General features: G+C 37.3%; 1 protein-coding gene across 2 annotated transcripts; it reads left to right on the top strand.

Annotated features, from left to right (window-relative positions):
- Positions 1–10,313: 10,313 nt before the first annotated feature.
- On the top strand, positions 10,314–11,216 carry LOC106326400 (reticuline oxidase-like protein). 2 transcript variants are annotated; one of them, XM_013764388.1, is made up of 3 exons: positions 10,314–10,551; positions 10,640–10,881; positions 10,977–11,216. In XM_013764388.1, the coding sequence occupies exons 2-3, from the start codon at positions 10,766–10,768 to the stop codon at positions 11,173–11,175; spliced, it is 315 nt and encodes a 104-aa protein (XP_013619842.1). In that variant the 5' UTR covers positions 10,314–10,551; positions 10,640–10,765; the 3' UTR covers positions 11,176–11,216. The 2 variants fall into 2 exon arrangements, with proteins under 2 accessions (XP_013619842.1, XP_013619841.1); XM_013764387.1 differs by having other exon boundaries at positions 10,314–10,881.
- The last annotated feature ends 3,218 nt before the right edge of the window (positions 11,217–14,434 follow it).

Raw genomic sequence — 14,434 nt, 5'->3', positions numbered from 1 at the left:
TAAAATTGTGGCATTGTAGGTTGGGACACATGAGTGAGAAAGGGATGAAACTCATGGTGGAAAATGGTGCTCTTCCGGATCTGAAACCGGTGGATCATCAGATGTGTGAAAGTTGCATCCTTGGGAAACAAAAACGAGTTAGTGTTTCTCTAAAGGAGGAAGAGAGCCAAAATCTGAGAAGTTAGAGCTAGTGCACACTGACGTGTGGGGACCCGCTCCTGTTGCATCGCTGGGAGGTTCATACTACTATGTGACCTTTATTGATGACTCCACAAGAAAAGTGTGGGTTTACTTCATGAAAAACAAGCATGGAGTGTTTTCGGTTTTCAAAATATGGAAAGCCACGGTTGAGATTGAGACGAATCTCAAGTTGAAGTGTTTAAGGTCTGATAATGGCGGAGAGTATATCAGCGACGAATTCAAGAGATATTGCGCTGATAATGGGATCAAGATGGAGAAGACTATTCCTGGAACACGTCAACAAAATGGAATAGCAGAAAGGATGAACCGAACCTTGAATGAGCGTGCAAGGAGCATGAGATTGCACTGTGGATTGCCAAAGACATTTTGGGCAGATGCAATCAATACCGCAGCCTTTTTAATAAACAGAGGACCGTCTGTACCGTTGGGATTTAACATCCCTGAAGAAGTTTGGAGCGGAAAGAAAGTAAATCTTTCTTATCTAAAGGTGTTCGGATGCTTAGCTTATGTTCATATTGATGATGCTGCAAGAAGTAAACTTGACTCGAAGTCTAAGAAGTGTTACTTCATCGGCTATGGTAACACGGAGTTTAGTTACCTGCAGTGTTCTTAAACCCGGACCGAACCGGCGGTCGGACCGGGTTGAACCATGAACCAAAAATAATCTGGGTTGGGTTAATGCTAAAACCCAACTAAAATCGAACCAGTTAAAAAACCCTATCAAACCGTCAACAACCCGGGAACCGGCGACCCAATGAACCGGCCAAACCTCGGTTCATATATAAGCCAAAATTTTGTTAATGAAACAATTAATTTTTCTTTTTTTAAGTAAAAATAAGATTTATCAAAGATTAATAATGTATTGTCTCTTGTCTTTTTCTTTTGTCGTCTGTACAACTCATAAATTACAAGATTCACAAAGTTTAATATTCACGTCAAGATATTGTTTTTGTCTACTTCTCACTTTTTTTAAAAAAATATTATTTCATGATCACTTGTTTTGAAGACTTTAAATAATTGAAATATTTTCATTTGTGAAATTTGTATTCCAAAGTATAACTTTTACCTAATCGGTATATAATTTTTTTTTTAAAGGTGATGAAGATTTAGAGTGATAATATCTGCGAATAAAGTTTAAATGGGTTTTTCATATTGATTTTAGATTTTAATTGTTAGTTTTAAGTTTTTCTACACATTATGACTATTTAAACATTTTATTTGATATGATCTATTTTTTTTTTAAATATGCATATTATTTATAAAGTGTCATTAAATTTAGTTTAATCTAAGTAAACCCGATCAAACCCGGTTCAGACCCGGTCGAACCACAATGACCCATGACCCAAAAAAATTCTGGTTCGCTAGCCGGTCCAGTTTTAAAAACACTGGTTACCGGTTTTGGGATGATGAAAATCGAAAGATCATCCGCAGCAAGAATGTTGTATTCAATGAAGAAGTTCTGTACAAGGATAAACTAAGAGAAGGCTCGGAGAGGAAAGAGCCTGGAGCTGTTGACTTAGAAGATATTCTGACACCGGAGTTGCCACAGGATACCGCAACAGCAGAAGAAGAAATCTCTCAAGACAAGAGTGGTGAAGCTGAAGAAAGTGATGATTCTGACGTGGTCCCATATACACCAGTCATGGAGTTACGACGGTCAAGCAGAATCATCAGAAAGCCTGTAAGATTTTCTCCATCGCTCAACTACATTCTGCTCACAGACAGAGGCGAGCCTGAATGTTATGAGGAAGCTATGCAAGTTGATGAGTCGATCAAGTGGGAGCTTGCAATGAACGCCGAGATGGACTCATTGTTATCCAATCACACGTGGGAGTTAGCATATTTGCCTAAGGAGAAAAAGACATTGCATAACAAGTGGGTCTACCGGATAAAAGAAGAACCTAATTGGAGTAAGCGCTATAAAGCGAGGCTTGTTGTGAAGGGATTCCAACAAAAAGAAGGCATTAACTACACTGAAATCTTCTCTCAAGTAGTCAAGATGGTGACCATCAGAACGGTTCTTGGGCTGGTAACACAAGAAGATCTGCATCTTCAACAAATGGAGGTGAAGACGGCATTTCTTCACGGTGATTTGGATGAGGAAATTTATATGAAGCAACCCGAAGGCTTTGAGATCAAAGGGAAGGGAAGCCTTGTTTGCAAGCTGAAAAGAAGTTTGTACGGCTTAGAACAAGCTCCAAGACAGTGGTATAAACAGTTCGACAACTTTATTAAAGGCGTTGGTTTCTTGAGGTGTGAAGCTGACCACTGTTGTTACTTCAAGACGCTTGAAGAGTCCTACTTGATATTGCTCCTATATGTCGATGACATGCTGATAGTAGGAGCAGACTTGCACGAGATCAATAGCTTGAAGACGAAACTCTCAGAAGAGTTTGCGATGAAAGACCTTGGAGAAGCAAGACAGATTCTAGGGATGAGAATCAGTAGAAGCAAGGAAGGTCTTAAGCTATCACAAGAGGAGTATGTGAAGAAAGTCCTCAAGAGGTTTAACATGGACGACGCGAAGCCAGTTAGTACTATCCTGGCAAGTCACTTTCGGTTATCCAGAAAACAGTCTCCAAAGACGGAAGACAAGATGGAATATATGGATAAAATTCCATATGCTTCTGCTATAGGCAGCCTAATGTACGCGATGATATGTACAAGGCCAGACATTGCACATGCAGTGGGAGTCGTTAGCAGATTTATGAGCAATCCAGGAAAGGAACATTGGGAAGCCGTTAAGTAGATTTTCAGATACCTGAAAGGAAATCCAAATTTATCGCTATGTTTCACGAAGTCTAAGACGGGATTGCATGGATATGTTGATGCTGACAATGGAGGTGACGTTGACAGCACGAAGAGCACAACCGGGTATGTCTACTCTTTTGGCGGTACTGCAATTTGTTGGGTTTCAAAGTTGCAGAAAATTGTATCTCTATCAAGCTGTGAAGCTGAGTATGTTGCGGTAACGGAGGCGACAAAAGAGATGATATGGCTACAGTCTTTTCTAGAAGAGCTAGGCCATGACCAAGGAAAAAGTGTGTTATACTGTGATAGTAAAAGTGCCATCAATTTGGCAAAGAATCCGGTTTACCATGCTCGGACGAAGCACATACATCGTCGATATCATTTCATCAGATCAGCGTTAGAAGATGAAATGTTGGTGCTTGAGAAGATCCCAGGAAGCAACAATCCGGCAGACATGTTGACGAAGGTCGTGCCGTATGACAAGCTGAGGTTGTGTGCAACCTCAGTAGGCTTGTTGGAGTAACAAGCTGGGAAGACCTGCTACATTGATGGTGTGAAGACAGATTGAAATCAGTCTTCAAGTGGGAGATTGTAAGTCAAAGATCAATTTTTCATCATTGGACGGTGACGGCATTAACGGTGATGTTAAGCGGCTGAAATTGTTGACGTTGCTTTTGTCAAAGATTGTGAGCTCACCAAACACCTTCTTCATGCTTATAAAAGGAGAGCTACGGTGAACCATTTCATTCATCCCAAAACAAGAAAACAAAGTGAGAGAGAACAAGAGATCGAAGAAGAAGAGAGTGTGCAAGAAAAAAAAAATATTTTTTTTTCTCACAAAAATCTTCTTTAATTTCTTAAGTGTATTTGGGATCGGGGTGTGAGTTGAGAGCTTGTAAAAATTTTCCGGGTTGATAATAAAAGATCTGTAACAGGTCCGGAGACGTAGGCAACATTGGCCGAACTCCGTTAACAATTTTGTGTGTGTGCTCTTTTCCCGCTCCCATAAATTCTGGTTTTTCGTAAAATTTGATCGCGTATTTGCTTACAGATAATACTACAGGTTTATCAATTTCGAATGAATCTCATTTTTGAATCAACAACATACCATACATGGGTTATGTATTCTTTCTTAGATCCATCTAACTTTTGAGACTTATAAGAAATCAATACCTTAAGAACTTTAAATTGCATTCTTAGGAACTTTAAATTTCATTCTTATGTGCAGTAATACTATGTACTCTTCTGAAGCATTCATATATCCTCTTATTAAACACTCTATAAGCTTTATATTAGCTTGTATTGTACTCACAATAATTTTCTTTCATCTTTAGATGAATGAATCATATATCTTCTTTATTACCATGTTTATTTTCTCAACTTCAAGTGAGAGTATGAGTTTTAAAAAAAAACTCTTTGGATCTTGACATAATTTATATCCTACATTCACGTCTACAACCACTTTTATGTTCATTTGCTTGAAACAATACTATTTCTGATTAATAAAATAGAGATCATTCTTGGCATGAACTTTATATGCATAAGCTACTATTGAATCAGTGAAAAACAGGTTACTGAACGTTCATTAAACCATAGTAATACAATAGCGAATATTAATCAGTGATTCATATGCTGCGACAACCATCTATTTTAAACGCTAAGCGAGAAATCAACAAACATATATTGAAATAAAGCATGAGGTCTTATAAAGCAATCAATCATGATGACAAGGCAAACTTAAGTCATAAAGCATTAACATGTAAATACTTATCTCGTTCTCGAGGACATAGACATAGCGAACGGCTTTTGTTTGCAATAGATACGAAAAACTAAATATACTCGGATTAGGGTTTTCGCTCAGACGGATAGGGTTACGTGCTGATAATGTGTTATAAGTAGAGAAAAGAGAAAGAGGAATTAGTGTGTCTTATTCCATGAATAATGAACTCCTTATATAAGGATACAATATGAGGGTTTAGCTTGGAGACAAAGTATAAGTCAAATTTGGTGAACAAGACTTTCTATAATCGACATCACAATATTCATAACACATTTAGCATTTTTTTTCATTTTTTTGGTCCAAGTTATTGCATATCATTGCATTTTTCATCTTTGATAGGATTCGACCAGTGCCTTTGAAATCTCTTGACAACGTGTTTGTATTTTCTTTCAGGTACACATGGAGGAAAAAGATTCATGGCAAGAAGATCAGTCCATACTTGATGAAGAGAGTAGCTATGGAGATAATCAACGGTCCGAATATTGCTCCAACACTGATTTTGAAGAGGATCCTTATGAAGAAGATCCTGAGCCAGTACCACCAAACCCTTACCACGTTGATAACCGCTCCACTGATTGTTCTAAAAGAGAAGCTGACCATAAAAAGGCTATGAAAGTGGTTCATGGCGGGAAGAGGCTTGAATTGAAAGCTGCCTAGAAAACCAAGAAGAATGGGAGCATGAATCTGATGAAGAAACCCAGCTCCAACTGGACGTCAAAGAGAACTCATGGGAGGCTCAAACCCATCCTGATTCTTATCAAAACATAGAAGATAGTTCATGGGATTAAGTGCAATTCTATGGTCATGAGGAAAGACAAACATTGTCTATGAAGCCTTACTGAGATTTTGGGTCATGGTATGAGGAAACTGATCCTCAAATCAGTGATGATGAAGAAAGGCAGTCCAGCCATGAGGCCGAGATCCATGGAGATAATCTAGGTGTGCCTAAAGAGGAGGAAGCCATAAGTGAGGCCGGAAAAAATGTTAAAGAATCCCAACTTGCCTTGGCTGAAGAGAAAGAAGTTGAAAGTGAGGCCGGAAGAAATGTTACTGAGCTTGAAGCGCACTCCATCAAATTTTCTGGTCATAACAAAGGAACTGCTTCTTATCAAGAATGGGAGGACAACTTAAAAATATGGTACCACAGACACCAACCATCAGACGAGGAGGATGATGACGAACCCGTTGACACTTGGGAAGATTTCAGACTAGAGATGAGGAGATTGGTTGAGGAGGCTGAGAAGGAAACTGCAGCCAATACCACCAGCCCCAAAAGAATAATACACATCCAGCCTATACCCACACTTCAACTCCACGCTTTAAGAATAGGAGTAAGAAGGCTGATCACCCTCACAGCCCACAAAAGGTGGAACCGGCCAAAGAAAGACTCACAATCAAACAATCAAGGAATTCACAGCCAAGTTCACTACAACTTCCAAAAGGGCCAGAAATCCGTCCAAGGTCAAAAGGAGATTCAGAACATACAGAAAGCAAGGTCACAGTAGTCCATATCAAAGGAGGTCCACGGCCTGAAGATGAAGCTATGGCACAAGGTTTGCAAAAGCCACCAGCAACATCAAACCAAAATAAGTCCTCTAATTCTAAAAATATTAAAATTGAGACATGTTATAGATATCACAAGAGGGGACAGTTTTCTGTAAATTGTACATCTAGAAAGTTATTAGGATGCACATCACTGGAGTTGAAACCAGAGCCAAGTAAAACAAGCGATAGTCTTGTTCCTTTAGAACTTTCAAATTCTGGATTTATGCATTTGTCTTTTCCAAAGAGTTTTGATCCAGGTATAAAGCAAGGAGATGGATTCCCAAACCATGCTGAGAGGTTGAAAGAAAGTCAGGGACAGCATCTGACTCGTCCACAAAACGTTGAAGAAGATGCAAGAAACAATAAAAGCGCACAAGCTGCCAAAGACCAAATCATTCTTCAACTAGCTGAAACCATTTGGGTAAATCTAAAATTTACTTGTCTAAATTTTACTTGTCCAAATTATAAAATTTCAAAGACAGATATAATTCACTTGTTTTCTGCCAAAAGTGTTGAATTTATTTCAGGAACAGAGGCAAAAGATCACATGGATGATCCACATAAGATCACAAGGTGTTTACATGCCAAAAGAAAACAAGAAGTTGTCATCAGCAACCTCTTGATCCCAGACGTTCCAGAAGATAAAACACCATCCAGCAGAGTGCCAGACCAAAACAGAGGAGTAGTCTTGTTGTTCCTACTCAAAGGAGAGCCACCAGATGTGCCATCAAAGATCAAACCGATCAAATACCAGGGTAAGGCCCTAGAATCTCAAAAGAGGATGAAGCCTGACTTGCTCTATATTAGTGCAGGTAATCCAGTTTCAAGGTCGAAACCTTTTCAAGAGAGAGGGGATGATATATACACAGAAACGACACTTGAACCATGGGACAACTAGATGAACCATTCAGCCAACCGAAGAACCAAACAGGATATGTGTTTTATCAAAACGGCGTATCTCATCAACCATGAGGCATTTTGCCATGAAACCAATGTTAATGCATTATAAACTAAACAGGGAGTCAGGAACAATTGGAATAATTGTCAAATCTACTCGGACCAGGAAGATATGAATTTTACAAACTGGAGGTTCCCCAGCACGTCCAACTACGAGTATCCGAACTTAAAAGTTGTTTCAAGCCCAATGAAGAAGCGTTCCAACCAAAAACAACTCATGGACTTCAAGATGGATATCTTATATTTTCAACAAGCCAATAATCAGGAGAAACTCTCCCAGAAATATGAAGTTATGGCCCAATCTCCAAAACCGGCCAAACCAGCTCTACACTTGCCTAAATTGGAAGATCCGGGTTTGACATCAAACTAAACTCAATTTTTGAAAACAGGAGACTTTGCCCAGCTTCAAGAGGCCCTCTAAAACATCCTAGGAAGCACAAGACCACACTGGATCAGGTGGATCCTTGAAGAATCAATCCAACCAAACCTGAGCCGATTATGGAAAGATTTGGCAATCTTTCGGTTTAATCATTTCCAAGCCAACAATCTCCGACCAGAAGACATTATGAATAAACCAAGACATCCAGAAGACATATCTAACCGTCCAGGAGAATCAGAGACGTTCTTACAATGCAACAGCATGCATAGGATCAGGAGGATCTATATTTGCTTCAACTTGCCTTATTTGGAGCCTCATGCAATAAAGCTCCAACAGCTCTTTTCCTATCAATTGAAGCACGACCTCAGCACATTCCAAACAATAAATAAGGTTCCCAGGAAGCTCTATTATCCCCTTAAACCATCCAAATTCAAATAAACTCAAGACAAGGAAAAATTCCAAAGATATCTCTCCGACGGCTATATTTCGATCATGATCAGCACCATTGCAGCCTTTTGTTTATTTTTGTTTCCTTTATTTTCATATGACCGTTTGGTCTCTGTCAAAGGTCGAGCCCTATAAAGGCAGACCCATTTGTACATTTTAGATTCACCTTTCAATCAATAAAATAGTATGCAAAGCATTTTCTTTTCAAAGAGTGTTCTTTGAGTGTTCTTTAGATTCTAAGTTGTGAGAAGCATTAGAAGTCTACTGAGCTCGTGGTTCATAGGTTCTCTGTGTGATTCAGAAGCCTTGATACACAGATTGAGAGAGTCAATCAGCACCCAAGGATTTAGAGAATCAATCTTCATCTATCCCATATCATCTGTCCATCATCCATCTTCAAACAATTATTCATAAATCATTCTATCCCTTTATCTTTTTCAGTTTTTGTTATTATTTTAATCATTCATAAACTCATTGCTCTTCATTTGTTTTCAGGTTAGATTGGATTAAAAGGAACATCAATTCGGCCCTCTTCACCATCTTTCCATCCGGTCTTCATAATTACCGATAAGATCGATCCATCGCCCTTCCAATCCATCGATCCAGCTTCCGTGCCGACAACATAAACCTAGAAAAGTCGCATGAGAATCATCGAGATCTGTATCGTCTCTTCTTAAAAAGCACTTGACTACTACTGTCTCTTCTAAATCGCCATTGCTGATCAGATGTTCTTCATCTTAGTTACCGAGCAAGTTAAAACCACAACTAATTTCAAACGATATAATAACAGAGCCACAACTAATCTCAAACGAAAGAATGACAGAGCCTTTGTCGAAAAAATTTAGAATAGAGAAAACTCTAACTCTACAAAATCTGCATGTCTCTAGATCTTTAATCAATCAAACTCGATTCACTATCTAAAAGGGAGACTTTGACAAAACCATCTAAAACGTTTTTCAAGACATTTGAAAATGACCTCAATGAAAAAAATGGTTGTTAGCCTGTCAAATAATGATAAAATAATTATGAATATATAACTGGCTACTCTTTAATAATGGACCGTATTTATCACATTCATATAAATATATTTTTGCTGACCACAACAATCTATCTAATCTATTAAAAGAGAATTACAAATTAAACTAACACTTAAACTTGCACAATATTTACAATTTAATGCCATTGAAAATTAAATAAATATATATTTAATTAATACTTGTATTTTCCAAAAAGTAAATAATTTTCTAGAATAATTTGAGCATTAATATACCAAACAAGTCGTGTAGATACTTTTTAAATTATGATTAAAAATGATCATTTGTTTAAAAATCGAATTCATTCATTTTTTAGTCCAAACAACTTCCTATAATTTAGCTTACCAATAAATTATACTATATAATTTAATTAAGCTTACACCTTATTATCTTCAACTTTACATTCTTTCATAAATGAAATATAAATATATATTTTCAATTTCAGACTTCGATTAAAATATTTTTTGTAACTAATCTAATAAACAGATACGAAAATATGTGAATAAAATCGGAGAGTATCCATAATTTATGTAATATCATTTTTTATAATTTCAATAATATTGGGAATTAGTTTACTCATTTATAAAATTTATAGCATAATATTGTTTTAAACATCTGTAGTTATATTTCTAAGTTTTTAATAAATAAAAAATAAAAAGCACAAAATAATCAATTTTACAGCATATAAATAAAATACAAATTAATCTGTTAATATATTATTGGTAGTATATTATAATATAAATAAAAATCCAATTATTTATAAATACAATAAAATCAATATTATAAGAAATATAGATGATATAATTGATGGTATAAAAACAAAATATAATTATTTATTGTAATAAATAAAATTTTATGTTTTAAAATTCCATTTTAAAACCATTATATAATACGTGTAAATTATAAATATATATTACAAAAATTATGAAAACAATAATTGAGTTATAAAAAGTGAAAATAAATACTCATGATGTTGCACTGTTCAAAAAAAAAAATACATTTGCGCGGATATACGGATCACATTCTAAAAATATGGATGATGTCATAATATAAACTATAAAATTATTATGTTTAGAAATGTCACATAAAAAATTACTTAAACGGATACATTTTAAAATTTATATTATCCCTTGTACAAATAAATATTTATTTATATAAAAAAGGTAAATCAAGTTCTAGTAAGTAGTAACCCCATTATAATTCATACCGAATCCAATCTTGAAGTCTAATTCTGTGTTTCAGAGTTAGCTTCCTCTCTCTCGACAAGCTTATAATGGCTGCAGGGATTGTAATATCAAAACTAATTCCGATAATTTCTTACATATCCTTTTTAGACCTAGTTGTTTCATTCAACACCATAATACCAACCTCTCCAACCTCTCTACAGATGACTTCATCAATTCTCTCCTTAGAAACACAAATGTCGATTTCCCACTCGAGCAAACGTTCTTTGCCCCTTCCAAAAATGTCTCTATGTATAACGAAGTCCTTGAATGTGCGGCTGAGAATCTCCGGTTCTTGGGTAAAACCATGCCTAAACCGGGATTCATATTCAAACCGATTGACGAGTCTCACGTCCAAGCTTCCGTTATTTGTTCCAAGAAACTCGGAATTCATCTTCGTTTCAGAAGCGGCGGTCACGACTACGAAGGGCTGTCTTATGTATCGGAGATGAAAAAACCATTTATATTGATGGATCTGTCAAAGCTGAGAAAGATCGATGTTAATATTGAAAAGAACAGGGCTTGGGTTCAAGCTGGTGCTACTATTGGTGAACTTTACTACAGGTATAAATTAAGGACACAAAAAGTAGAAGAATATATCAGAAATTGAAAATTTGATATTTGTATAGTTGATCAAGTAACTGTTTTGTGGGCTGTAGGATTGCAGAAAAGAGCCAAGTTCATGGCTTTCCGGCGGGTTTGTGCTCAAGCATAGGCATAGGAGGGCAGATAACAGGAGGTGCGTACGGTACTATGATGAGGAAACATGGTCTCGGTGGAGATAACATGCTAGACGCCAAGATGATTGATGCCATTATCCACTTCCAGGAACTTGAGATCACTTCAAAATACTTTTAGTAGGAATCACTTAAACAATCTCAACAGACTTGTTTAATCAGTTTTACTGGATCACACACAGCCGTGTATCTAGACTGATCAATTCCTAACACTTCAAAACGTGAGAATCACAACCTAAGGATCTACCCTTACAATTCTCTCGTTATAGCTTTTTCAAACCCAAAACCCTTTTTTTCTTCTCTTCAAAAGGCACAGTCAATCCTCTTTCCAAGCTGCCTTTTTATACTCTCGATCATCCCAAATATCCACGAGATCTTCTTTCCTTATTTTCCTCATGGACTTGTAACTACTTCGATTCTCAATCTTGTGTTTCCCAAGTCTCATCTCGGTTTAGTAATCTCATGCTTTGTCTTCATCTCGTACCGGCTACATCACTCTTGTGTCTCACCAATACTTGGTTCAATAATCTCTCCCTTTTTGTCTGCATGAGTATCATTATCCACGATAACGATCCTGCACACAGATCACTCAAACATTGCTGTCACTAACAGTCATGATGTATGAATATTACACCCCATCCCGCAGGAATGAACCACCCAAACGACTTCCCCCCCCCTGGATGTGAGACTTATCAAACAAAAATCTAAACACCAGAAAGCGACTCCCCCCATAACCTGTCATGTCCTCTCTTTCATTCACACACAATATTAGACTATTTCAATTAAGTAGAGATACATGATCAATCTTTTTGGCTTAGGTGCCATCATTTTGAACATGATCAAGACAAGTGTTTTCAGAAATTTCACCAACTCAAACACGTAACCTCACAGCTCAACTTTTCAAATTTGTTTTGGTCCTCTACACAAGCTCACACTCTTCATTATCGAATTATTTTTCCCTTGCCTGCACGTTTCTACCCCACATCACTAATTAACATCATTGCAACCAATAGATACTGCCTTTCTCAGCCGAGATGCAATCTTATCTTACTAATGTGGTACCTCTTACCCTCAAGTTTTAGTCTACATTACTACCAGTATCTTATCTCGAAGAACTTCATGTCATCGGAGGAGTTATCACGTTGTCTTAAGAGCACTCCGTTCATTAAAAGATTTACTTAGGTACTGTGTTTCCCAGTTAGGATGCATTCATACATCATCTTAACACATAACAATTTTCTCAATTATTGTTTTTTTAATGTATGTGTTCTCTAAGAATTCAACAGGCCCCTTCTTAACAATCTATGACCTTAACCTTTATAGACAGATAGCTCGTCAGGCTTTACTAGGAACAGTGAACTTCTCCGAAGACTAGATTCAACTCAGTCCGAACAATGATCTAATTCAGACTCAAATTGTTGTAACAGCCTGATCCAACAAGAGTGTTCATCCTTCTGAGACTGACAATTGTAATTTCAACCAATTTCCTAAGGTAGTTTGATACTCTCCACTAGGTTGCACGAGTTTATGAACAAGAGAGATTTATTATATACAGGGGGAAATCATCTAGAGATCTATGTTTGCCTTCAGAGGAATTTGATCCCAAGAACCTCTCGTACATGCAAGAGGCTACTGAGATCCAAGGGCGTTCGAAACACATCTAGCAATTGATTCACCGAGGTCCTATGTTTGAGTATGGCTAATTTTTCTTCTAACATGTTGAACACAAAGTGATGTTTTACGTTAATGTTTCTAGTTCTAACATAAGCATTTATCTTAAGCATAAATTGATCAACTTCAGTATCAGTAATAAACTTTATGTAGTTAGTAATGTTACCATAACCATTGATCAAGTGTCTCATCCAGAGAATCTGAACACATCGCTTCCCGAGAGCAAAGTACTCTTGCAGTGTGTCTAGATATGCATCCTGACTGTCGCCAATATACAGTTCTTGCACTTTGGACCAGCATCCATCTCATAGAGCTCCATAGCATGTGTTCTTATCAGTTAGTTCATAAAAGTTACAAACCAGTTCCTTTTGAATGTACTCGATCACCCGCTTCACTCCACGGAGATAAGTAGACGATGAAACAAACTCCCCTTCTTCACACACACCAATATCAGTGCATAGTTCAGGCTAACTTGAAGTTATGTATACAAGGCTGATCATGAGAGCCTTGTTACATTGAACTATGAGTCGCAGACTGCTTCACAAGCTTACAAGTTTGCTTGCTTCAATGTCAAAGCGCCTTGTCAGGCTCAGTGCTCGCAATTCATGATTTAAGCATCTTCGTAGGGACCCTTGGAAGTAAGACAGTTCTCCAGTGAAGACAAACCGGTATTCCTGTCTCCACACATATGGACATATCTTCTCAGATGGTTGACTTTGAGATTGGCTCTAGGCATTTGGCATGTCATCGTAGCAGTGCAGACATTTCTCATATGACCATGGTTTCTAGACTTTAGACGCAGCAAATTCCAAGATTTCTTCGTCCATACATTTCTGCCAGTGACTCGAGTCTTGTCCATCCGATATCAGTTGGACTGTTTCAACTGTCTCCATTGCTCTCCACATGTAGCAGTTACTCACAGTTCGGATGCCAAAGAGAACAACCTTTCCTTCTTCATCAACGACCTTGCATTCCGTTCTGGTGAACATTACCATCAGCCCTTCATCACACAGTTGACTCACGCTGATAAGATTTGATTTTAGACCTTCCACTAAGTAGACGTTTACCAGAGTCGGTTGTTGATTGATATCACTCAAATTACCCTAAGGAGTGATTTATATCCTCTCAAATAAGAGGTCGAGTTGTAATACTTAGGGATCGAATTCACAGGGAGCTAGGGAACCTAATGGATCTAATATGATTTGTTAAGTAGGAATTTTTTAAGATTTAAAATGTAAATTTGCAGTTTTGGTTGAGCAAGTAATAGCTCGATTGATTGGTTGAGGTTTTGGTGCTTAAAAGGAAATAGCTAGACTTAGGGTTTCTATTCAAGAAACTTGGAATTATAATCCTACAGATGCCTAATGAGTTGTATGCATGATAATGTAAAGCTCAACTATCAATTCAACAAGTCCATCAGCTATCGCATGTTTGAACTTGTGTATTAACAAGATCTAATGACCCTAACAAATGTGTTTGATCAATAGCAGTGTCGATCGATGATCCTATAGGGATATCGATCGCTACACGTTTTGCTCCGTCGATCGATTATCCAATATGAATATCGATCGACGCGCTTCTAGTTAAGCTTTATGCGCGGGTTGAGTAATCCTTACTAAGCTCACTAGATCAGCTCTCGCCTTACTCTTAGCAAGAAACTTAGCTCAGTTAGAATATTTTCAGGATGAGAATGAAGCTCTCGCTTTTAT

This window comes from Brassica oleracea, chromosome C2 (genome assembly GCF_000695525.1).
Source record: "Brassica oleracea var. oleracea cultivar TO1000 chromosome C2, BOL, whole genome shotgun sequence".
Classification (NCBI taxonomy): domain Eukaryota; kingdom Viridiplantae; phylum Streptophyta; class Magnoliopsida; order Brassicales; family Brassicaceae; genus Brassica; species Brassica oleracea.
The sequence above is the reverse complement of the archived record's forward strand: the minus strand, read 5'-3'. Positions and strand labels throughout refer to the sequence as shown.